Source organism: Tachysurus fulvidraco, chromosome 24 (genome assembly GCF_022655615.1).
Source record: "Tachysurus fulvidraco isolate hzauxx_2018 chromosome 24, HZAU_PFXX_2.0, whole genome shotgun sequence".
NCBI classification, from domain to species: Eukaryota; Metazoa; Chordata; class Actinopteri; order Siluriformes; family Bagridae; genus Tachysurus; species Tachysurus fulvidraco.
Window position 1 is genome coordinate 13,047,293 of NC_062541.1, and position 26,767 is coordinate 13,074,059.

At 36.8% G+C, this 26,767-nt stretch overlaps 1 protein-coding gene across 3 annotated transcripts; it reads left to right on the forward strand.

The window, feature by feature from the left end:
- The first annotated feature begins 1,825 nt into the window (after window positions 1–1,825).
- cap2 (cyclase associated actin cytoskeleton regulatory protein 2) lies at window positions 1,826–26,754 on the forward strand. Of its 3 annotated transcripts, none has more exons than XM_027175750.2 (13): window positions 1,826–2,122; window positions 6,478–6,606; window positions 7,061–7,161; window positions 10,001–10,078; window positions 15,281–15,424; window positions 17,373–17,458; window positions 18,137–18,242; window positions 21,339–21,510; window positions 21,965–22,137; window positions 22,333–22,456; window positions 22,571–22,653; window positions 24,891–25,034; window positions 25,148–26,754. In XM_027175750.2, exons 2-13 carry the CDS (start codon window positions 6,492–6,494, stop codon window positions 25,229–25,231), a joined length of 1,410 nt encoding a protein of 469 aa, XP_027031551.1. In that variant the 5' UTR covers window positions 1,826–2,122; window positions 6,478–6,491; the 3' UTR covers window positions 25,232–26,754. The 3 variants fall into 3 exon arrangements, with proteins under 3 accessions (XP_027031551.1, XP_047663824.1, XP_027031552.1); XM_047807868.1 differs by lacking the exon at window positions 1,826–2,122 and adding an exon at window positions 2,131–2,271; XM_027175751.2 differs by lacking the exons at window positions 1,826–2,122; window positions 7,061–7,161 and having other exon boundaries at window positions 6,473–6,606.
- Window positions 26,755–26,767: the final 13 nt, after the last annotated feature.

Here is a 26,767-nt window from a genome sequence, read left to right on the forward strand (position 1 = left end):
GTGATTTATACCTTGATTGAGACAATTCTGATCCAAACACCACATCTTGTCAAGCTTACTAATAGCAAGCGGCCACATCAGGGGTGAGAAATATAAAAGGTCCAGAAAACAATTTCTAGGCAAATTGGTGATAGACATGATTCAACTGAAAGTGATTATTCATGAGCTACTGTATATTGCATGCTCCTTATCAAAGCAGCATGATGATGATTATGCAATGTCTACAGCTCTGTACAAGATATGCTTCTAGACTAATAGTGACCTAAAAAAAAACTCCTTCAGTTCCATTTCCAGAATATAGAAGAACTCTCTACAAATCCTGTATGGCTGCAGGCTGCAGCTCTATAAGAGTCGGTAATATTGGCACAAACCCTGCTGAAAAATCCAACTTCATCTACCTGCAGCCAAAACAAAGAGAAAAAAAACTCTTATATTTCAGTTGAACTCAATTCATTTGTAAAGCTACAGTATTTTACCAATTGCTCAATTACCAAATCTAAGCTTTACAGAAGCATAGAAACAGAATAAAAATTGTAAAGTGTAAAATTAAATGACTAAAAAACAAAAAACAAAAAACAAAAAAAAAACAAAGATCCTTATTACTCAATAAAAGAAAAAAAGATTTTTTCAAAATTCTCATTGTATTATTTCATTTTGCAGTAACTTGATGCAGAATTTTTAGTTCTTTCTAAATTTCTTTCATGCAGCACTTACAAGTTTGTAAAGATGAGAGATGTAAGATAAGAATATGCTTTGAGCGTAGATTCTTTTCTTGTCTGAATGGAAACCTTGATTCACTGGGTGTCTTTATTTACTGTGATGTATTTTGACAGTACTTGTTCTTCAGTTCTTGTTATTTCAAATACAGAACATTCTGTTCTATAGATTTATAAACTTAATCTTTTTACTTTGTAATTCTACACATAAACAAAACGTATGTATTTATAAGCATAAACAATGCAAACACGTGACCAATATTAATACCAAAGTCAGTGCAGCTTTAAAATGTCTAGAGTAAGAAGTAACCAACTTTTTTTATTATTGTAATTCAGTTGTGACCCATTTCCCTTAATGACATACATATTATTGATTAAGTTGTACTGACAAGGAGGTTTAAAGACTTTGGTGTGGCTCTGTAGTTTCCCCATTTGAGTGGTGTCTAATAATATTGTCCTTGATAACCTTAGAAAGCTCTTTCATCTTCAGTATGACATCCTCTCAACCAGTCAAGTCTTTTATAATTGCCGTTTTTGCAGCATTTATATCTAGAAGTAGATATTGACTGAAAGAAGACCAGGTGATTTTCAGTTGTACTGTTTCTGTCAGTCTGTGAACATGATAGACTCAGAATTTTGTTCTTAGCTGATGGCAATGGAGCTTGATGAGACCTTCTGCTGTTATAGTTCATCCATCTCAACGTTAAAGGTGTTGTGCATGCTCAGATTTTTTTTACTCACCATGATTGTGGTGAAAGGGTCATTATATACTTTACTATATCCTTCTTGTGGGCTTAAATAATTTTCCTCTGACCTCTTATCAACAAGGGATTTCCATACACAGATCTACCACTCGCTGTTTTTTATTTATTTATTTTTTTCCACCTTATTCTGATTAAACCCCAGGAAATTCCCAGAAGACAGAGTTATTAAATACCAAAAACCATGTAATGTTTAAATTTCTGTCTGATGTTTGATGTGCACGTTATCTGAACCTCTACAACTGCATCTGCTTAATTGTATGCGTCATTTTGTGTGCGTGCGTGTGTGTGTGTGTGTGTGTGTGTGTGTGTGTGTGTGTGTGTGTGTGTGTGTGTGTGTGTGTGTGTGTGTGTGTGTATAAAGCATTTTTATTATTTAAGCATTTCATAAACTACATTTTACTGTATGCAGTAACAACCAAATAATGACGGCACCACTGCGTGCTGTGGACTCAGTGTTCAGTGGTGCAGTATGCGCATTTTGGACAGATCCACCATCACTGATGTCGCTTTATTAGGAGATCCCGGAAGTGTAAAGACTGCTGCGCAATTGGGCCACAGGGAGGCTGGGAGCTGTAGCGCAATTCGGACAGGAGCCGAATAAGAGATTCGGGAGCAACCAATTTAAAGGAGATCCAGCTAAAGGTAAAGGTATTTCCTTAACACATTAGATTGTGCATTAGATAGTGAAGAGAGCAGGACTAGACCGGGGAGCTTGACTGGGCAGAGAGGAGGAGGCGCAAGACGCGCTCCAGCTTTCACTCCGGGTTTTGGTTAGAATACAACAGCGAGCTGTCAGTAATTCTATAATATGTGTTTGTTAACGTTTTGTGTTCAGATTTGTGTTTTCATGCATTGCTCAAAACATAAGGACCTGCTATTGTCAGTGTCTCTGTGTTGTGGACAGTCGGGTGAATAACATGTGCTATAATTAAATATACTTTATAGTGTAACTGTGTGCTGTGATGTTGGACCTCTTAAATGTCCTATATATATATATATATATATATATATATATATATATATATATATATATATATATATATATATAGTAAGGTGTCTATTTTTTATGTATATACATATATATATCACTGTATGTCACTGTATATAGTGAATCGGTTGCTGGTGTTCTTGTTCTTGTAAATATGTGTTCTTGTTCATTCACCTTGCACATGTTTTTAATGCCATAACCTTATAACCTTCTACTTATTGTTACATATTCTTACAACAGTGTCTACACATTTTTTTTCAATGACATAGTATTAGAACCATTTACTTGTACTTTTCAACAATGTCCACACATCTCTGCACTGCTATAGTCTTTATATTTATGTAAATATGTTTACATATATACTTATATATATTACATGCTGTACATATGCTATATATCTATCTATCTATCTATCTATCTATCTATCTATCTATCTATCTATCTATCTATCTATCTATCTATCGTATATAGTATGTATATAGTGTTAATACCTGCACACAACAACTCTTAAAGCTTTATCTGTCCCTGTTACCTGGATAGGTAATTGAGTATGGTGTGTCATTTTGTTTGTGAATTAGTTTGTGTGTGAAGTGTTATCACCGATTCAGTGAAACCTCATAAATTACAAACCAATCACAAACAATGTACAGTGTCGTAGGCTGAAATATGAAGGAATGAATGAAAAATGCAAATCAGAACGGATAGAACCATGCAGTGCCTTTTAGACAGTCTCTGTATGCCCCCTAAGATGTATTCAAATTTGATGAATGAACAGAAAGCACATTTTCAAACAGCAACCTCTCTGAATAGTGGCTGCTCGGATCTTCAGTATATTACAGAAATTTTCATTTAAGAAAAACAATATTAAAATGTTTACAGATACGTTAACTCAGACAGTTCCAGGGTTTTTTTCCTGCAGTTGTTAGGCTAATATAATCAGCGATTAATACGAGCTTACGACCAATAATCAGCATTACATAAACTACACACTGGACGCTTCACACACTTCTCAAACCAAACTTGTACATGAACAGTTTCATAAAGTAGCACAAATCATATGTATTTAAAACGAGTAATAAACTATTTCTCTGGAAACTTTAATCTTGTCATTACTGTAGTTATTTTGACCCAGTTTAAGATGTGTGTCACTTCATAGCATATGTCGCTTTTTTATGTACTTCATCAAACACAATTTTAGACACCAAACCTTTCCTTTAACTTTTAAACTGTATCCAGTCCCATGGTTAGGAACAGCAGCTTGCATCCTTGTGTGTCTCACATGTTCAGTTTACTGGATTTTAAATTAGCTAATGAAATTAGTATTAAGTTGTAAGGCTCGGGGCCTCGTGTTCTTGAACTTGGAGCTGTGTGATTGCTCTGAAATAGTTCCTGAGACCTAGGTCAGGCATTTGTCATGTCAGAGTGAATTCTCCAGAGACTTTACAACATGACGTGTGCATTTCCACACTGGGTCACTATTAATTACTGCTGACGAATCTCTGAGAGCAACAGACATATTGGAGCTCTGAATATTTTAGACCACAGTTTCTCAGACCCTTTTAACTGACAAAAAAAAATATATACTGATCCCATCAATGCTGATTTATCCAGCTAGTTGTGTATTAGGATTATTATTCACATGTGCATTAATAATAGTTATTTATTCATGTCACAGAACATATTATATTCAAATTTGTGTTTAGTTTTCAGTTATTTATTTAGTTGTTTATAAGCCTAATTATTTGAGAGTTATTGATGTTAAATCCACATATTTCAAGCAGCTATTTAAATGGACCAATAGCTATACTATCAAGTATAATCATTTTGATAAAAAGGATGGTTTGTAGTTTCTATTTCTGTAACAAAACTAAAAAAAAAATAAAAAAAACACAGACCACATGGCTGTTTTGCAGATCCCATGGAGTTCCCACTATAATGTGGGTTTTTTGCAGTACAATTAGCCTAAGCTAGTTAAATTAGTTCAGTATAGCTAAAATGAATGCTCTATTAGATTTTTTTTTTAAATAGCAAGAAAATAGTACATTATCTGAACTTTATTCATTGTAAGCTTTTGGACCTCATACATGACGTCCTGTATTTTACCACATATAAGATTTTCGGTAAAGAAAAGTTTCATTGTATTTAAATGGATGTGACTGTGCATCGATTTAGCAGATAAGGGGTCAGGTAGAGATTAATTTACTTCTGGCTTAGTACTGAAGGATAGATTGTAATCATGCAAATGGTTCAGTATATGAGGTCATCTCTTAATGACTTCACCAGGTTGGGTTACATGAGTGCGTTTTTTAGTGGCATGTTCTTCTCTTGGCCTCTGGTACTCCCATAGACGTTTGTTCTAGTCCCTTATAGTTTCCTCAGAAAATAAATGAAAAATATAATGACTTTTTAAACAAACGCTGTCAATGATTTATGTAATAACGCCAAAAGTAGAGAGTTGAAATCTCTCACGAAAGGATTTGGTTAGTAGTATAAAGCAAAACAAAAAAATGAACTAAATTTTTAACTCTAATTAACTTTGTAACGAGTCTATACTATGTGGCCAGTAAATAAACATTTAAAAGCATGTTTCATTGTGTATATTATACTTTATATCATATAACATGTATATATTTTACATATTATATAAATTTATATATGTGACAAATGCTGGAAATGTAAATGTGATGTAAATTATTTGTCCCCTGCGGTTGTTTTAAGACAATAAAAAAAGCGTCCGTTCATCTTCATATCTTCAAGTGTTTATTACTTTTAGAAGGGGATCTAAAGCACAAAGGTAGGATAGAGACAAGGAATGTAAGACAAATAATTATTGTGTATAACATGAAAAAGGAACATTAGGGAAACACAAACAGCTTGCCCTTGTAGCCTTCTCAGTATTGGTTTGTTTCAATTTGAAAATGTATGTTAATTACATAGTATATTAAAAATAAAAAAAGGCAAATTCACTTTTATACTATACATATAAATAACCAGGCAAATCAAAAGTGCACATACAGACAGTCAACATTCGTCTTCAGTGAAATTGTTGTTCAAACAATTTCCAGACCTTATTAAAAGTTGGGTTATGGGTTAACAGGGAGTTAAGGGTTAAATAAGAGTCATGGGTTAAAGATGGGCAGTTTTCTGATAGCACTCGAGAGTTTTGAATGGAGAGAACAAAGGTTCACATATTTGTATTGATGATTCATTAGAAGACCAATGAGCTCTTGCAACATTTTGTGATGACTTAGCAATAACTCTAGAAAGTCTGGAATGTCCTGCTGCACTTTTATACACCTTGAAGCATGTACAGTATATACAGTACGTACAGTAACTGAGAGTTAGAGGACGTCTGTGGAGTTATACGAGAGAGAAATATTAGAAAATCTGGACGCTTTTTTGGCACTTACTGTAACATGGTCTGTAACACTGACTGCTTTGAATGAAAAGTAATTTTGTTGTTTTTGCATCAATGAAGCTCGCTTTGAAAACCTTGTCATTTTTTTTTTTTTTTTAAATGCTGTATGTCAGATCACAGTTTCATACAGGGTCAAAGATTTACATAGCACAGAGACATTGTTGTTCTGCTCTCTGTCTGTATTGGCCTCCTGTTTTGTGTTTGTTTTTTTGTTTTTTGTTTTTTTACCATTTATTGATTTGCCTGTTACATTCTTCCTGGGCAGTGACAGAATGGCTGTGTGGAAGATAGCCAGTAAACTATTTCACTTTGCTCTCTTTCTTTGTATATTGCTTCAAAGAAAGCAAAGTTTAGTAATAGTTTTAGATTTATCGTGAATATGTTTTTTCCAATGTTCCCTGTGACACACATATCACATAAACACGCAAACACCCAAACTTCTTGTTGCTATGTCGTATTATTTGCTGTGCTTATTTGGTGTAACTTTAACAATTATCATTTGATGCTATTACAGTTACAGTTATACTCATACATGGAGAGTGATCACAGAATGATTGACGAGCTAACATTTTCGGTTTGGTCTTTTTACAGGCTCGTCACTCGCTATGGAAGCTCTAGTTGATCGTCTGGAACACGCTGTGAATCGACTCGAGGTGGTTTCAGACAAGCTTCGGGGTTGCTCTGGGAACTTGTCCAATGGCGAGATGAACGGATATCATGGTAAAATGACGAGCCTACATTATGTTTACTATATTTTATTGCACAATATAATGCTAGTTGGTAGCCATATACAAAAGTATAAGTTTTTTTTTTTTTTTCAGGAGAGTCACAAAAAAAGTGTGCTGTCGCTTCCAACAAATTGTGTTTAAGATATCAAGTCACTAGATTATAAATGATGTCATTTAAACTCTGTGAGCCGTGGAAAATAAATAGTAAAGAATAAATAGTGAATTCATTAATTGTTTAAATTATGGTTGTCAGGCATTGTTTGTTATTCAGAAATTTGTGCTTTCATGGGAAATGCTTTCTCAGACAAGCAAAACCACAGTGAGAAAACAGAAAAATGCCTAAGCTGATGCTTTTTTTAAAATAATATATTCTGATGTATTGACTAGATTTGCTGTGGCAGTTTCTATTACTCTGTCTGCTGTAGTAATAGTTGTCTCTCTTTAAGGTGAATCCCAGTGCATGGATGCATTTGACAATTTACTGAGAGGGCCTCTGTCGGAATACTTGAAGAATAGCCGGACTATTGGAGGAGATGTGGCAAAACATGTATGTACAGGAGTTTGTCTATGATAGAAAGATTACATTTGGCCAACAGTTTGTTGACACCAGGGCATCACACCCATATGTGCTTGTTAAACATTTTATTCCACATTTAGCCAATCTTTGCTGTTATATTAACATCTACTCTTCTGTGAAGTCTTTACAATAGATGTTGGAGCATGGCTGTGTGGATTTGGTGTTCATTCAGCTTTAAGAGCATTGGATGTTTTAAGAGTGAGGAGGTCTGGGGTTCAGTCTGTGTTCCAGTTCATCCCAGAGGTGTTCAGTAGTGTTGAGTCGGAGTCAGGGCTCAGTCTGTAATGTTACAGCATACAAAGTCATTGCATACTTCAAACTTCGTGCCAACAGTTTGGGGAAGAACAACATATGTGTGTGCACAAAGGTGTGCACAAAGTTTTGGCCATGTAGTGTCAATTAATAGTGGCAATATGTACAAGTCATAACAAAACATAGGAGTCTGTGTCTTTTGTCTACCAAAAAATCTTGAAGGAATTATCGAAATCAATGCATCAAAAATAGTTTTTTTTTGTGTTGATGTAACATAACTAACCACCTTTCCCAAAAGCTCTAACTCTAATTATTTTTTTACTGTATGACTTATTAGCTTTTTAACACTAAAGCTATATAAACAGTGGTGTGAAAAAGTGTTGGCCCCTTCCTGATTTTTAAAACTTTTGCATGTTTGTCACACTAATATTTCAGATCATCAAACAAATTTAATATTAGTAAAAGATAACACAAGTAAACACAACATGCAGTTTTTAAAATGAAGGTTTTTATTATTAAAGGAAAACAAAATCCAAGATCAATCTCGCTAGCCACAGCCAGGCCTGATTACAGCCACACCTATTCACAATCAATAAATCATAAATAAGACCTGACTGACAAAAGTGAAGTAGACCAAAAGATCCTCAAAAGCGACACTTCATGCCGAGAGCCAAAGAAATTCAGGAACAAATGAGAAAGTAATTGAGATCTATCAGTCTGGAAAAGGTTATAAAGCAGTGAGAGCCGTTATCAGAATAACATGGAACCTTCCCAGGAGTGCCCCAAGAGCGCAGCGACGACTCATCGAAGATGTCATAAAAGACCCCACAACAACATCGAAAGAACTGCAGGCCTCACTTGCCTCAGTTAAGGTCAGTGTTCATGACTCCACCAGAAGAAAGAGACCATAAAAAAGAACATAAAGGCTTGTCCCAGATTTCCCCAAGACTTTTGGGAAAATACTCTGTTGACTGATGAGACAAAAGTTTAACTTTTTGAAATTGTGTCCCTCATTACATCTGGTGTAAAAGTAACACCACATTTCAGAAAAAGAACATCATACCAACAGTAAAATGGTCGTACTGTGATGGTCTGGGGCTGTTTTGCTGCTTAAGGACCTGGAAGACTTGCTGTGATAAACGGAACCATGAATTCTGCTGTCTACCAAAAAATCCTGAAAGACATTGTGCGGCCTTCTGTTTGTGACCTCAAGCTGAAGTGAAATTGGGTTCTGCAGCAGGACAATGATCCAATACAAACCAGCAAGTCCACCTCTGAAGGCCTGAAGAAAAACAAAATGACGACTTTGGAGTGGCCCAGTCAAAGTCCTGACCTGCATCCTATTGAGATGCTGTGGCATGACCTTAAAAGGGTGGTTCATGTGAAAAAACCCTCTAATGTGAACCAAAATTCCTCCACAGCGCTTGCAAGTTATCACAAATGCTTGATTGCAGTTCTTGCTGCTAAGGGTGGCCCAGCCAGTTATTAGGTTTAGTGTGTAAACACTTTTTCACACAGGGCCATGTAGGTTTGGATTTTGTTTTCCCTTAATGATAAAAACCTTCATTCAAATACTTCATGTTGCATGTTGTGTTTACTTGTGTTATTTTCGACTAATATTTAAATTTGTTTGATCTAAAACATTAAAGTGTGACAATCATGCAAAAAAAAAAAAAATCTGGTAGGGGCAAACACTTTTTCACACCACTGTGTATATACATACATCAATTCCTATACGATTTACATATTCATTTACAGTCATTATATAATGGATTAAAAGAGCTTCTTAAGGCAACCCGGACAGGACAGGAACAAAAATAACAAACAAAAAAAACCCTATACAACAATATATGTATGTTGTATGTCTGCATTAGTGCTTATATTTTTGCTTTTTTTTTTTTATCCATTTCATATGTATACTTCACGTGATGGCATGAATAAGAATGTAGCCATGGTTTTCTGTTTGGAGAACAGAATGCACAATCTGTGGATTGTAAACTTTTATAATGGAAGGCAGTTGCTGAATTCCAGCAATAAACCTTAAAACACCTGGAATTATTCAGGAACGTTTGAACACAAAATTACAACAGACTGTTTTTTTGTCTCTGATGCTTTGACCCTATGCCTTTTCCACAAAGGTGACATTTGCTAATTCTGCACTCAGATCAGTGCTACATCATTTGGGTGGGAGTTTGTTTTTATCCTGTATAGTCATCTCCTTTTACGGTGAAACAGGCCTCTGGGTTTCACCACTCCATTTTCTCAAACATGTATCTTTGGATTTCTCCCAGCTCCCATTGTGTATATGTGTGTGTATGTGCATGTGTAGCATTACTGTACCTTGGTACTGCAGCTTTGAATGTATACAGAAATGTGGTTGATGTTTTATTTAAGTTAACATTGCATATTTCTCTAAGACATGCTTTCCAAGACTGTGAGAATCAACATTAGATTTACAGGTCACACTTCTGCTAAACTTATAGATTATACGGTACATCACTTTGTAGTCTGTAGCTTTGTTATATTTCAATGTGAGTTTTGTGTTTTTATTCAACAGGCTGAGATGGTACACAGTGCCCTGCTGGCACAGAAGACTTTCCTCAAACTGGTCATCACACACCAGGAGCCTTCACAGGTAAGCCTAAAGAAAAATGTTGTTGTATGAACTCAGTAAGATTTTCTCACATATTGAGAGAGTTACATGTGAAACTAGACATGAACATGAAACTAAAGAAGTCAAATTCCCCCAAAAAAATACTCTTAAAAATTAAAAATAAACTCTTATGCCATTTTCCACAAAAGACCCACATTATTTGTAGTTTAATAGTGGCTATCAGGAATAAAGAAAGAAAGTGATTGAGTGGTGAAAGATGAAATTGTGCCTGTTTTTTAATAATAGCTTTAATGTACACTCTCACAGCAGTTATCCACTAATAACTAAAATAAAAGAAACAACTTATACTGCCTTAACTTTTATTATTTCATTGGCCCTGTTTATATTTAGGTAAGATAGACAGATACACATTATCTGGTTGACGGTTGACCACACTAGGTGGTTGACCTAAGCTGAGTGTAGCTTAGAGTACGTAAGCGTATAAAAACTAAATAAATGTATCTGTATGAAATTCAATCATTCACTCATTCATCATCAGTAAGTTATTTATCCCAGACAGAGTTGTGTTTGATCCGGCAAGAACTCAATCCTGGTCATGAGGCAAGAATAAAACTGGACTGGGAGAAATTTATACATGGAATGGGAGACATATATACATTCTCACACACTCATTCATACCTAATGACAGTGTAGAGCAACAAGTGCACCTACTGGTATGTTATTAGGATATATAAGGAAACCAGAGAACCCAGAGGAAACCGACAAGTACATTAAAAGATCATTTCACAAAGGCATTAACCCAGGCTGAGGATTGAACAGGGAGATGGCTGTAAGAAATACAGATAAAGACACACTGAAAAGCAAGATAATTAATAATATTCATTTACAAAGACCAAAACTATAAGATACATTTGTAAGAAATAGATGAAAATTGTATTGACTGCTTTTAATCTCACTGCTGATTGATCCTGAGTATTTATTTTACCTGGACCCTTTCTCTGTGATTCCAATTATCAGGCACACTTATCAGTAATGCCACTCAAAAGTTACGTAATCAGTTGTGCAAGTACATTACACACATTCTTCAATCCTACAAAGATACCAATCTGGACATTGATGGTTAAGATCCCTGTGAGTGGGGTTTAGTCCTGGTTTATCCTGCTACATAGATCTCTTCCTCTTCTTCTCCATATGGTTTGGAGCTTATGTGGTCATCCATGCGACACTGGTCTCTCTGTGCACATAGGGATTACTTCCTCTGTTTAAAAGAACGCCAATGCATCACATTCCCAATGCTTCAGACGGCAGACTCTAGGGGAAGTCTGGTGGCCAGTCTGATGTCATTCTATCGGACTTTGGTTTGTGTTGCTCGTGGGCCCAACAGGAAGTGATTAGCTCAGAGCGTGTAGGCCAGTGGACGAAAAGGAGGAGCAGGAATTCACTAATCTAATAAATAAATGGGCTGTTGAGAAGTGTTCAAGCATTAGCATCATGGCTTACTGGAGCAAGATGAGCATTCTGTTGGCTCTTTTAAAAGACTTCCATCTGAATGGTACTCGACGTTACCAATGATTGAGGCGGAACATTTGTCCCAAGTGCTCATCGTCAAACTTTGCATCCTATATAAATAGTGAGGCAATGTTACGCAGAGTAGGAGACTTAAAACTTTATACAAACGATTGCAAAAGGATAAATCGAAGTCACATTTGACTGTATGGCAGAATTGCAATCCAATGTATACTCAAGATTAGCATTTGTATTTAGAGTTACATACAACAGCCTTTCACTCACGGTTCATCAATAACGTGAGTGAAAAGTAAAATCTTAGAAATTTTCATGGATTTCTGAACTGGTTTGTCTCCATTTCATGATATCATTTACTCAAACCAATCTGGACGTCACAGATTTGAGCAAAAACCCGATGAGATGCATGTTAGTTCAACTTCATCACTCCATGTGCTTGAATCGAAGGGATAAGACTCTGACCTTTTGTACAAGGGAGTTAATGTGGTCAATAAATTTGTTTAACTTTATATAGTGACCTAGAACTAGTGCAGAATGTTGAATATCCAAGATATTGAACCGCTTCCTTTCTTTGGTTAATATATATTTCAATTCTTTTTATTTCCCAGTTTAAAAGGACTTCTAGTTTAGTTTGAAAGTGTAGCAACATTGCTAAAAATGAATGTTATTGGAATATAACTGTCCCAGAGTGGGTATCATTGCTGTCTCATTGCATGTTCTCTCCCTGTGGCTGTGTGGGTTTCCTCCAAAAACATGCAGGAAGGTGGATTATTATCACTGCTGTATTGCTCCCAAGTGTGAATTAGTGTGTGAGTGTGAGCAGGGTGCTGTGTAATCTCTGGGTGGACGCCACTGCAACCCTGACCAAGATAAGGCTGTTACTGAAGAATGCATGGTTGAACTGTAACGTTTTGTCTAGGACTTTTAGTCTAGGTCTAACTCTTTCAGGTGTTTTTTTACCGATAATTTAACAAAAATGTGTATCATAGGGACTAAACTATATGCTGTACTATATACTATATGCAATCCTGAAAAGATAAGGTCAAAAAAAGTGAGCAATAGGTACACGCAAATTGAGTTAGAAGAAGGAAATGAAAAGGCATAAGCAAAAAAAGGTGGCAGGTGGCTGCAGTGATCTACCAAGCAAATGTTTCAAGGCTATTTCTGTAGATTTGAATGTAGCTTGTGGTTAAATAGCATCCAGTTTGTTAAGCAAGACTGAATGGTGCACTCACAGACACACACAGTGTCCTTCTAGAAATAATATATTTGGGGTAGTGATGTTTTGGCTAGTGACTAGCAACTAAAATTAGAAAGCACATAACCAGTGACTGGGGGCAACAAAGATCATTTTAAATACTGATTCCCACAAACATGAATAGGAAAAAAATGACTTTGAATTTGATATGCTTAGAAAAGACTCTCTGGAATGACCTGTGCTCCCTAGAATACACAAAGCCCTACACACACACACACACACACACACACACACACACACACACACACACACACACACACACACTGCTGTTTTGTTTTGTTTTTTACTGCCCTGGTGCATAAATTCAAATAGTATCTATTCACCCACACCCACACACTTCAAATCATGGAAACTGTCAGTCTGCTGGAAAGCACTAAGCTTCTGGCTTCTCTCTCTCTCCCTCCCTCCCTCTCTCCCTCTCTCTCTCTCTCTCTCTCTCTCTCTCTCTCTCTCTCTCTCTCTCTCTCTCTCTCACACACACACACACACACACACACACACACACACACACACACACAGTCTATATCTCTCTCTCAGTGTGTGTGTGTGTGTTTGTGTGTGGGTCTGAGGTTGCATTCTGTGGCTTTTTATGGTCATGTTCTATATTTGAGCCTCTGTGTCTATGGCCTTGGTCAAGTGACTGGTCTGTCAGTGGATGCTGAAGAGTGTTTGTATGGACTACATTTTAGTGAGCACAGCTGTTACTCTGTATAATTCCCTCACAGACTTCCTAATGGGACTGATATGATCTCAAACCCCAAGCAAGGAGTTCAGATTTAAGTCAACACCAAGGTCATTTCTGTTGTCTCATATACAGTTTGAAATCTGTGAAAGCGAATATTAGAAAAACTTGAATTCAATGCAACAAATAGCAGCCAGTTAGAAAGCTTTCTGTTAGAAAGCTTCACTACAGCTTTAACACTAACTTTTACAAAGCAGTGACATTGGAGACTCCTTCCAAAGAAAGCTAACTAAACATTGCCTCACTAAAGTTACCACAAAGTCTCACAAATGTTCTGTGTAAAATGTGGAACAAAAAAGTTACTGTCTAGAAATAAGCAGAGTGTTTCTGTCCCATTTCCTTTCCTCTGAAACTGGTATGATAGGGAAAGTCCACACTGATGCAACACGAGATAATGACTAATGACTCAGTCTTGCTCAGATTATCGATTACGCCCTACTGGAGCTTTCCCTTCTGTCTCTCGAACTCTTTGATAGTCTGAAAAGTTCTTCACATTGGAAAATATGTCTTGTTTATTTTTAATGATTACTACAAAAGCTAGTATAGTATAGTATAGTATAGTATAGTATAGTATAGTATAGTATAGTATAGTATAGTATAGTACAGTCTCTATTATACTATAGTATTCTTGTGTCATCCAAATGACGATGAGGTTCCCTTTGAGTCTGTCTGGTTCATCTCAAGGTTTCTTCCTCTTCCATCTAAGGGAGTGACCTCAAGCTTGCTCACTGTTGGATTAATACAAACACATTTAAATATAATTTAATATTAATCTTGAATCTTTGTATAAATATTTGTATATATAATGTTAACCTTTTTGTACTTATTGCAAAATTTTTATGTAAAGCTGCTTGGAGACAATGTCCATTGTTAGAAGCACTATACAAAAAAATAAGTATAGTATAAATATAAATATAAATATTGTAAATTATAGTATAGTATAAATATGATTATAAATATAAGTATAGTATAGTATAAATATAAATATAGTACAGTATAGTAGTAATATAGTTATAATATAGTATACGTATTAGTATAGTATTTGTCCTTGCGAGCACCAGTGTCATGTTTATTCATGCTTATTTATGTTGCAATATGTTTACTCACACATACAGGATGCATCAACAACAAATAAACTGATTTTGTCATCTTAAAGAAGAATTAATATAAATAACACTGAGGGACTAAAAATGAGCACGATACTTTTAGTTAAAAGAAGATCAGCTCATTTTTTCCCTAAAAAGACAGCATTATGGAATCAAGTGAAAATGTAACTGAAAAAAAATGGTAGATATAGCAACAACTGAAACACACCCAGAAATACACAGTACAGCACAGGGATATAATAGAAGACACTGTGTGTTGTCATTCTCTCTGCTCCTGAGGTAGACTCTAAACATTGGGGCTGTACAATGCCTTACATGGCTAGTGGGATCTCCCGATGCACAGCTGGAATGCTGGCTATGAGGGAACTGCTGCTGCCTGTATGATACGCTGGAAAAGTAATCCCTAGATTTCCGAAGCTCGTTCAGGATCTATTAGTTATGTTTCATTATTCTGTATTTGTTTTGGCAAAGGAAGAGTAATGCTCTGAAATGTTTAAGAGTGCACCATATTGTGGCTTGTTATGGTGCATAGTTTTCTTCATTTCTTCACATGCAAGTTTTAGCAGCTGGTTGTGTGTGTGTTCTATAATCAGACAGAGCTGGCAGACCTCCTCAGGCCCATCTCAGAGCAGATTGAGCAGATCCAGAACTTCAGAGAGAAGAACCGCGGCAGTCGTCTGTTTAACCACCTGTCTGCTGTCAGCGAGAGCATTCCTGCCCTGGGATGGGTGGCAGTGGTGGGTATCACTGGAAACATGTTCCTCATATTATATCTAAAAGTCTTAATGCTGTAAGAGTAATATTTAGTGGGAATCTCATATGTTCAGTGTGATTACTATACACAAGTATGTTAAATTAGACCCATTTCAGGCAGAATATTAGATTCATGGTTGCTTCAGTGTGAAAGGAATCAACCTTTGACCTTAGTTTGTATTTTTTCCCTACTATCCTTCTTAATTAGTCATTTTCACTTCCTAGTCATTAGTTGAACCTCTCATATTACATGACCAATTCTAATCTGGCAAGGGAAATGCTAACATGTGACTGAACCTGGACAATTATTGGAGCCCTTGAACTTGTTGCATAGTCAAATCAAGTCAAGTGTGAAGAAGCTTTTTATTGTCATTTTAACCATATATATCTGGCACAGCACATAGTGAAATAAAACAACCTTTCTCCAGGACCACGGTGCTACATAATTGACCTAAAGCTACATAAAACAACACAGAGCTAAGGACTTAAGTCCTAGCCACATAAAGTGCAACGAGGACGGTGCAAACAGACAATACAAAACACTACAAGACAAAAACACAAAGTACACTAAATAGTGATGACCAGTGTGCATACTGTATATTATAAAGTACATTGTGCAACTAATCCAGGCACAAATACCATCCCTTACACACACTTAGCAGCAAGAAATGAATGAAATCTTGAATAACTGAAAGTTCAGGGAATATTTCTCAGTATGAGAATATTACATATCAAATATACATTTTCTCAACATCTAGATTAGATTTTGTCTTCTACCGCTAGATCATTTTGATTTTCATTGTTATCCAATAATATAATCAGACAATTTCAAGCTTGAAACTAAAAAAGATCAAGCACTAATCTTAATAATCTTGTTTATTGTATATTTGGATACTTCAATCTTGAGTATCAGCCTATAACAAAAGTGGTCTGATATTGTCTTCAGGAGGCCCAAATACTCAATATAGCCCACATATAAATAACGAAGTAATGCAATGTCCTTAATAAATAAACAGCCTTCTATGTTACTTGAAAGTGATATCATGACAGGCCTTGCTAATGTTAACTGTAATTGAGCTTTGTGTCCATGGATGAGAATGTGGGCGGGCACAAGGAGCGAATTTTTTTTTTCCTATTTTACTGGAATTCACCTACATATCCAAAGACCAAAATCACTAGTATTCCTTTTTTTAACATGAGACCTCAAACTTTTATTTAGATTTAATGGAAGACACATTATAATTAGACTGATTATAATTCTTGCTGATTAGATGAGATTTTCTTAATTGTTTTGTCTAAACTGGATGCTGTTATAATGCTTAATAGATGATCATTTGAACAGTGGAAGCTTGTTTCGCATTTTTTATAGATTCGTATGGAAGATTATAGCAAATTTTTTTGCTGGAATGATAATAATAGCTTTATAATAGCTGCAGCTTTAAAACTAGTCATGGTCTAGTCATCTAATCATTGCTGCTCATATGATTTATTCTTTCCTTATAAGGCCTACATTTGTGAATTACAAAAGAGGGTATTATTTCCACGTCCACCTCAGTGTTCAGTGTCCCTGCTGAAGTGACAAGGCTATTGATCAATATTTACAGAAGACTGAAATAATTGTGCTTGGTTTCTCTTCTGACTATTTTATTTCACCTTAACCTTGTCACTGACTCATTGTGCTGTGTATGATCTGGATTCTGTCAAGTCCATCTGTTGCTATACCCCTTTCCCGAAAGATGTGTATATTACCTAATCAAAACTTCTTATGTCTTCATTATATAGTTTACACTAATCCGTAGCTGTGCCAGGGATGTAAACCTTTTACACTTTCACCTCATTATAAACAGTCTTCTGTGTGTGAGCTGGGATATATATTACTGATATTTAGTTAGTTTTATGTACATCGCTATCATTGCTCCACTTATTTGTTAGAATCAGAAACCGGGGCCCTATGTGAAGGAGATGAACGATGCTGCTATATTCTACACCAACAGAGTCCTGAAAGACTACAAAGACATGTAAGTCTTCTTCATAAAAGCTTACTTACTGACACACAGAATTACTTAGGCAGAGCTTCCACATGGTGTGTGGTAGCTTAGTGGTTAAAGTGTTGGGATACCAATCGGAAGGTTGGTCCCCTGAACAAGGCCGTTAAAGCTCAGTTGTATAAAAAGATGAGACGATGTACAGTAAGTCGTCCTGCATATGAACGTCTGCAAGATGCTGTAAATGTTCCATAAAGCATAATCATATAATGTCAAGGGCATAATCAAGGGCAAGCCGTGGCCTAATGGTTAGAGAGGTTGTGGTTGTGGGTTCGAGTCTCGGGCTGGCCACGACTGAGTTGCCCTTGAGCAAGGCACCGACCCCCCCCAACTGCTCCCTGGGCGCCGCAGCATAAATGGCTGCCCACTGCTCCGGGTGTGTGTTCACGGTGTGTGTGTGTGTGTGTGTTCACTGCTGTGTGTGTGCACTTTGGATGGGTTAAATGCAGAGAACAAATTCTGAGTATGGGTCACCATACTTAGCCGTATGTCACGTCACTCACTTATTATGTCAGCACTTACATGTCACTTGTATCTTTTATTGTTTACTGTCTTAAATACATGCAATAAACTAAAAGTATTAATGCAGTAAAGAAACCAAGAAGAACTGATTTGTAAATCTAATCTGCATATCTCTTGGTTTGGCTGTAGCGACCCTTGCCATGTGGAGTGGGTTCGCTCCTACCTGAGTATCTGGACTGAACTGCAGGCTTTTATTAAACAGCACCACACCACTGGACTCGTCTGGAGCAAGACCGTGAGTAGGATGTTTACTTTCAAACTGACACAATTTCTTTAAAGCACATCACTCAGACATTTTCATTACTGTTTAAATGAGGAATGGAGTGGCTCACATTCATCACATACAGTCGACAAGGCAGATGCATAAAAATGATTCAATACAAGTCTTTGCCAGATGATCGTTGTGTTGATATATTTTTTTAAATCATGTATCAGGGTGCTTTATATGAGGATTAATCAAAACCTTGAAATACAGGAAAGGACATTTTTCCATTTTTAGTCATGAAGAGACTGCTTCAATGAACAAAACACTTATCTGCGCTCTGATAACTATCCGGGCATAGGGATCCCTTCCAAAGTGATGCCCACATCTGGTAATGCTTCTTTCCAGGGGTTTTTATTTCACCTCCCTTTCTTTTTCTGTCTTCCAGTTTTTGTGTGTTCTCTGAACTTCAGTGTTTTTAAATGAAAGACCATTAAGGTGGATCCGGTTTTATTAGCTATGCTGCTAATTCAGAGTTTGCCCTAAAAAGGCTGCAGAAAACCTTTGAGCAGAGTATGGCTCATTTTATGTTTGCATATGTGTTTATTTTAAATACTGTCTTAAATGGTCAGAAAGCGCAGCGCTAATAAATCTTCAGACATGAGCTTACGACCGATATATGCTGGACATAGAATTTCAGAATCTCAAAATGTAAATGTACAATAATGAGACACTGTTATACTTGATTTTATAGCCTTATTGTGTGTGTGTGTGTGTGTGTGTGTGTGTGTGTGTGTGTGTGTGTGTGTGTGTGTGTGTGTGTGTGTGTGTGAGTGTGTGTGAGAGACTTTTTTCTAAAAATCCGCCAAACACTGACAATGTGCAGCTGCTGTCCTGCTATACACTGACTTAATGCATTTCACATTTATTTCAGATTTTTTGTTCCTTTTTGCAGCTGAATAGTTGTGTACATATTTAGCGTGATTAGCTGAGCAAAAGCTGCACAAATACGCTGGTTCAGGTTTAGAAAATGTGATCTGACTAAATATATAGTGTTTCGGAATTGAGAGTGTTGTTGGATCTGCTGTTGAAGTGACATCATGTTGCTTTTGGAGGATTTGGCAACCATGCTACTGACGAAATAAGATCACAAGTGGTCAATGAAGACCATGTGTACCCGAGGCACATGAAACTACCACAAATGAACAGCTACCCGTCTCAGCTGACCGTGTGTGATTAGATCAGCCGGGCCGAGTGTTAATACCAAGTCTGAACAGGGCCTTTTTAGTTTTTATTTCTGGTTGTCATCTGTGTTGAGATTTGAAGAAAGTGTGCATGTGTCTTGGGGGGTGAATAAGTTTATCTGCGTGTGTGTGTGTGTGTTGGAAACCTGAGATCTCGCAGTAGCTGTGTATGTCAGCTGTCCCTCTTGCTGTGAAGGGTTAGAGTGTGATGGAGTGTGTGCTGCGGACAGGTGGCTCTCAGGGTCCCTTTGAAAGGGTTTTACCAAAGAAATACCTCCAACAAAAGCCCAGTGTGTGTTTAGATCACCCACCTGTTCGCATACATATGCCTTGGGTAATTTAAACTCTCCTCTCATATAATCAACACTATACCTCTAGATCAATATCATCTGCCAGCGTACAGTATGTTGGCAGGCTACAGTGCATTAACATTAACTTTTCATTCTTTCTGTACTCATGGATTTACTTCTTTTTTTTTAACGTTCATAATGTTAAGTATTGACCTTTTGGCATCATAGGTTAAGGTTCAAGTGATGAACCTGTGCTGAACCTGCACATCAGCACAACTATTTGGAGTGACAGCAGCGTGTGAGCTTGTTTATGTTGGAAAAGAAAAAACCTAGCAGTTGTTGTGGTGTGAGCATTGAAGAGAGGATTGTGTGTAACTGTCAATGGCAGCTGTGCTGACACAGGAAAGAGGCTTAAGTGTGCCTCATTGAACATGGTAACCAACTGCTTCACGTTTGTCTGTTTCTACAGACATGCTGTTGAAGCTTCAGTCTGTAGCTTAAAGGTAAAATACATAATGTGCCAGATTTCTGTTTTCTTGGTTCCAGATGTTTCATTTTTGATCATTTACTAAAAACAAAAAGGAATAGTTGGTCAGAATTTAGTGCGTTTGCTCAATTGCTATTGCTATTATATAGAGCGAGCATGATTAGTTAAGTAATTTAAGTAATCTGTGATATTACATAAGATAATCTCTAATAGTCAGGAGTTACTATAGTGTTAATTAAGTGTTCAGGTGTAATTGAACAGAAGGTAACATTGCTGTCTCACAGCACCGATGCTCTGGATTTGATCCAGATCTGGGGTGAGTGTGTGAAGTTGATGTGCAATGTGCACTTCTGAATTACTGTAGGGTTGTTTTTTTTGTGTGTGTGTTCAGTTTTCAAAAATTATTCCCTATCATCATGATTAGAGATTAATGCAGAAAACAAGGAAATATGTAAAGACAACAGATTTAAAACCTCGGTGACTCGAGTCTGTATAACAAGGCATAAATAAATGTCTTTAAATGTTCAAGACTTTCCAGATCTGCCTTGTATAGTGTATGAATATCTTGGGAAAAACACGATTATTGAGTCTCTGGTTATTCTAAATTTGCTTAGAATAGAGCAAACAGGATTGTTGTTGCTACTTTATCGATAGATAGATAGATAGATAGATAGATAGATAGATAGATAGATAGATAGATAGATAGATAGATAGATAGATAGATAGATAGATAGATATTCCAATAAAAGTCTAATTAAAAAATTTAGTTTTCTAAAAAATTTTAAGTAAATTTAGAAGAAAAAAAAACCTGTAATTATATCACTGCAAGTAGTATTACTTATGAATTATTACAGCAGGCTTTGCCTGAGTTTCACATGTAGGTCAGAGGTACAATCGAAAGTGTTGGGCTATACGCCACCTACAGGATGTCCAACATGTAGCAGGTTCATCTTTTGTGTCACAGTGATTTCTAAAACCATGAGGTTTTACCATGTGCTTCACTGTTTCACCAACCACAAACAGTTTAGAACCCTTTACTGAGGCATCTTATTGATTGGAATACAAGTTACAATATAAAGAAAAGTAGTTAATTGCATTGTTTTGACAGGGTCCAATAGCTCCATCATCCATGCTCGTAGCTGAACCTGCTACTCCCTGCCCTCCACCTCCACCTCCGCCTCCACCTGCGATCACAGACGATGATCCAAAGCCTGACCAAGGTGCAGCTCAGCGTTCAGCTCTGTTCGCCCAGCTTAACCAGGGAGAGAACATTACTAAAGGTGTGCAGGAGAAGTCCTTTTTTAAGTGTTAAGTTTTAGTATACATACTAATTTATCAGTAATGGAAGTCTTTCATTCCAAATACTGTGTGTGCTTCCATTTATCCTACACGATCCCTTATCCCTTTAATCTTAATCATATATATATGATATTTATATTGTCATGTCAGCTAAGATGAAGCTGGACCATATTGACAGCTCACATTTACAGCACAGTAACAGGCCTGGGATTTAGAAAACATACTGCCAATCAAGTGGCAGTGCAGGAGGATCAGTAAACAGTGATTGTATAACTTACTATATCTAGCTCTATATCTTTTTTTTTTTTTTGCATTTTGCTGCAACATGTTGGCTGATTAGATAACGTCATGAATGTGCACATATTCCTAATGAAGTGGACTGTAAGGATATATACTGATCAAAATGTCTTTTGATGGAGTTGTATTGTCTTTTAGGATTGAAGCATGTATGTGATGAGCAGAAGACCCATAAGAACCCTGCTCTTCGCTCTCATGGTGGGACAAGCAAGGATTCTTCTTCAAAAGGCACAGCTCCCAGCTCCTCTACTCCTACACCAGCTAAGAAAACATCTCCAGTCCTGGAACTGGAGGGCAAGAAGTGGAGAGTGGTGAGTACGGTTTGCATCTCATATTTTGGACATTTTCTAAATGGCAGAAATATTTGTAAGGTGTACTGTTTGAGTGGAGGCTGCAGAACAGGGCAAGAAAATAGTTGGTATTGGTGATTGTAAATGAATATTTTATTCAGTCATTAATGTTCTTATACAGAGGTTTGAATGTTTTTGAATGTGATTGGCCTTCAGGAGCATCAGGAACAGGTACATGATCTGGTAATAGATGAAACAGAGCTGAAACAGGTGGTTTATGTCTTCAGCTGCAACAACTCCACGCTTCAGATTAAAGGCAAAGTCAACTCCATCATAGTGGGTGAGTCAAACTTGCATTATATTTACATTATTTCCTTCTAGTTACTCACATTGAGTAACTCCTGTTTCTCTGAATGAGGATGTGTATATCTTTTGTTTATTTCTGGGTGTGTAGACAACTGCAAGAAGCTTGGCCTTGTGTTTGAGAATGTGGTTGGCATTTTTGAAATCATCAACTCCAGAGACATCCGGCTCCAGGTCAGAATAAGCAGAATAAGACTTTAAGTATGATGCTTAACACTTTCAGATAGTCCTTACAGCTCTATTTACAGTATACTACTCTGTATACAGAAAATATTTAGATCCCTTCATTTTTTTCATTTTGTAAAATCTGAACTCTTTAAAAAAAAAACATCTGCGTACTCCATAATGAAAAACAGATTTTCTACAATATTTTGTTCATATTCAAACCTCAGTCCTTTGGTGCAGCAACTTTAAAAGCAATTACAGTCTTCTAACATTCAGAACAGTTCGAGCTCTGTCAGGCTGATGGGGGAACATTTCTGTACCACTAATTGTAGATCTCTCCAATCATGTTCAATTCAGATCCCTGGATCCATACATGTCTCTCAGTCAAACATGACCAGGTGATGAATAGTGCCTCTTTCCTTCCCCATTCAATGACTAAATACTAAGAAGTCTTGCATTTAGTCATATAGTCCAGTATTTGCTTTGTGCAGAGTGGCTTCAATTTAGCTACTCTTCCATAAAGGCCTGATTAGTTGAATGAGGCAGTGATCTTGCAGATTCTTCATCCCCGATAAAGAACTCTACATTCCTGTCAGAGTGATCGTCAGGTTCCTGGTCACTTTCCTGAATAAAGCGCTTCACCCTGTTCCCTCAGTTTGGCATTGTTTTTGAGATTCGTTGAAATAGTAAAACTTGTGTATTATATAAATTCAGTTCACACAGACTCTTTGGTACTTTTAATTGTGATCTCAAAAAATTTGTATATGGTGACATGTCAATCAGCTAATCAACTCAAAACACCTGCAAAGGTTTCCTGAGCCATCAAAATGGTCTCGCAATTTGGTTCACTAGGCTACACAGTCATGGGGAAGACTGCTGATCTGGCAGTTGTCCAGAAGACAACGATTGACACCCTTCACAAGGAGGGTAAGTCACAAACATTCATTGCCAAAGAAGCTGGCTGCTCACAGAGTGCTGTATCCAAAGCATGTTAACAGAAATTTGAGTGGATGAAAAAGTGTGGAGAGCAAAATCAAGTTTTGGGTGACCTTTACAAGGAATGGACTGAGGCAGGAGTCAATGCATCAAGACCCACCACACACAGACGTGTCAAGGAATTTGGCTACAGCTGTCGTGTTCCTCTTGTTAAGCCACTCCTGATCCACAGACAACCTCAGAGGCGTCTTAGCTGGGCTAAGGAGAAGAAGAACTGGACTGTTGCCTGGTGGCCCAAAGTCCTCTTTTCAGATGAGAGAAAGTTTTGTATTTCATTTGGAAACCAAGGTCCTAGAGTATGGCGGAAGGGTGGAGAATCTCATAGCCCAAGTTGCTTGAAGTCCAGTGTTACGTTTCCACGGTCTGTGATGATTTGCCGAAAATGTCATCTGCTGCTGTTGGTCCACTGTGTTTTTTTGCAAACCAAAGTCAATGCACCCGTTTACCAATAAATTTTAGAGCACTTTATGCTTACTTCAGTTGACCAGCATTTTAAAGATGCTGATTTCATTTTCGAGCAGGATTTGGCACCTGCCCACTCTGCCAAAAGCACCAAAAGTTGGTTAAATGACAATGGTGTTGGTTTGCTTGACTGGGCAGCAAACTCACCAGACCTGAACCCCATAGAGAATGTATAGGGTATTGTCAAATGGGAAATGAGAATCAAGAGACCAAAAAATGCAGACGAGACGAAGGTTACTGTCAAAGAAACAAACTTGGGCTACAATACCACCTCAGCAGTGCCACAGACTGATCACCTCCGTGCCACGCCGAATCGAGGCAGTAATTAAAGCAAAAGGAGCCAAAGTATTGAGTATATATACAGGAAATGAAGATACTTTCTAGAAGGCCTACAATTCATTAAAAAAAATGTATGGTCTTATGAAGTATTCTAATTTTTGAGATTTTTTTTAATTGGTGGGTTCACTGAATTGGTGTTATATGTGAGCCAAAATCATCAGAATTAAAAGAACCAAAGACTTAAACTCCTTCATTCTGTGTGTACTGAATGTATATAATACAAGAGTTTCACTACATTCTAATTTATATAGATGCACCTGTGTGTATATCTATGTATATTTAAATCTGATTAGGCCTTGTATTGTGGATTATTTTTTGCAGATGGATGATAAAAAGAGCAATGTCAGATTGTAACATAACAAAAAAAAGGGAGAAAAGGGGAAGGTGCCTGAATACTTCCTGATTATTTTGACTTATCTGAATGCAAAACGTGATTGTATTTCACTTAGGTATTGGGCAAAGTGCCCACCATTTCCATCAATAAGACAGAGGGATGCCACGTCTACCTGAATAAGGAGTCTCTAAACTGTGAGATTATCAGTGCCAAGAGCTCAGAAATGAACATTCTGGTTCCTCAGGAAGATGATGACTATGTGAGTGAACTCTTTACTATTCAGTTTTACTTTTTCGCTTCATTGGCATGTTTGGAATGGATCAGCTAAACGGCTTTGGAATGAAATACCGGTTCTACTTTCTGTATTAACAGAGAGAGTTTCCTGTGCCGGAGCAGTTTAAGACCGTTTGGGACGGGTCCAAACTGGTGACGGAGCCAACTGAGATTGCAGGCTGATTGACATTCATTTTCACTTCTACTGTATATCTCTGCTGGTAGCCTCCATTACCTGTATCTATCACTGTACTCTCAGCACACAACCTTTTATATGCCTAAATTATAGCTATTGACAATTTAGTGTAAGAATAGAGCTTGTCTCCATGCTAGAAATTTATGATGAAGGTTCAGATTTAACCACAATAATAACCACAATTTTTTTATTGTTTTTTTTTTCCTTTTACCAATTTCAGGAATATGTATTTATTAATTGCATTAAATCTGCCCTAGTTTAGGATGTCATCCCTGACTAAAAGCCTAAATCTATTCAAATTAGTCCAGCACTAAGATCACTGGTGATAACGACGAAAACTACTTTTTTTAAGGCACTTTTAAATCTCATGAATCAGTTCTATCCGTTATGTGTTTTTCTGTTACATGTATTTCTAAACTTGTTTTTGGTTTTAAGTAATAAGAAGCTTGAGATTTTAAAACAAGTTTTAGCAAGACAGAAGCGAAAAAAATTTAATATAAACTTGGTGGATGTGAGTATCTGGCACTTGGTGTGCAAACAAATGTGTGCCTCAAGGATAACTTTTTTAATCTTTTTTTTTAATTTAGCAATTATTTCTAGTCTACCAGGTATTTTGCTTATTTTTTGGTATCAGCCACAGTGTGTTTCATTAAATGGTTTACGCAATAATGTACAGTCAACCTGTGCCATCATGGACATACACCGAAATAACATTACTACACACACACACACACATAACCAGATATTTATCTCTTGATGATATCATCTGCATATTGTAACCACTGTATCTTGCTGTTTCAAGTATATCAACAGTATTTAAGATTTCTCTAGGGTTTATTTCTTTGGTGATGCTTCAATCCAAGCTGAAGTATACAATCCACACACAGAGCTGACATATAAAGACACAACAAATGATCTCTTACCGTATGGGATTTGAACTCATAGTAAGGGTCAGAGTCAAGAGTCACTTTAATCATTTTACCTCTTAATTTCACACAGGAGAGGTGCGCAAATCTATGTCCTTAATATGGCTATTAAGTAAAATCTTAAATGCATCATCTGAAGCCACAGAATTTTTTTATATTGTTCCTTGTTGTTAATAGGGGCCATTCTACCTTTGTGTTGTACTGTTTGTGAAATCCTCTACGGTCAATATATTTAAAGGGATTGTTTTCACCGTGTTTTTCACATAAGCTGTGATGGTGTGTAACAGATCACATAAATTCACCCAAGAGATAGGACAAGTACAGGAAAGCATTTTGTAGACTGACTTCACCAGTATGAAGCCTAGGCCTGGAGAACTTGTAGAACTTTAGCTGCTCTGCATTAAAAAAGCTAAATGTACGTAACCGTTTGTTAAAACCAAGGTAACTATTATTAGGAATAAGAACTAATCTGTTCAATGTAAAAATGTTCAATGTTCTGCACACCACTCAAATAAACACTGTTTTAAGAGAAAGAAGACAGCATGTTTTCACACTAGTCCTACAAATAAAACATTATGAATCTCTGAGTGTTTCCTT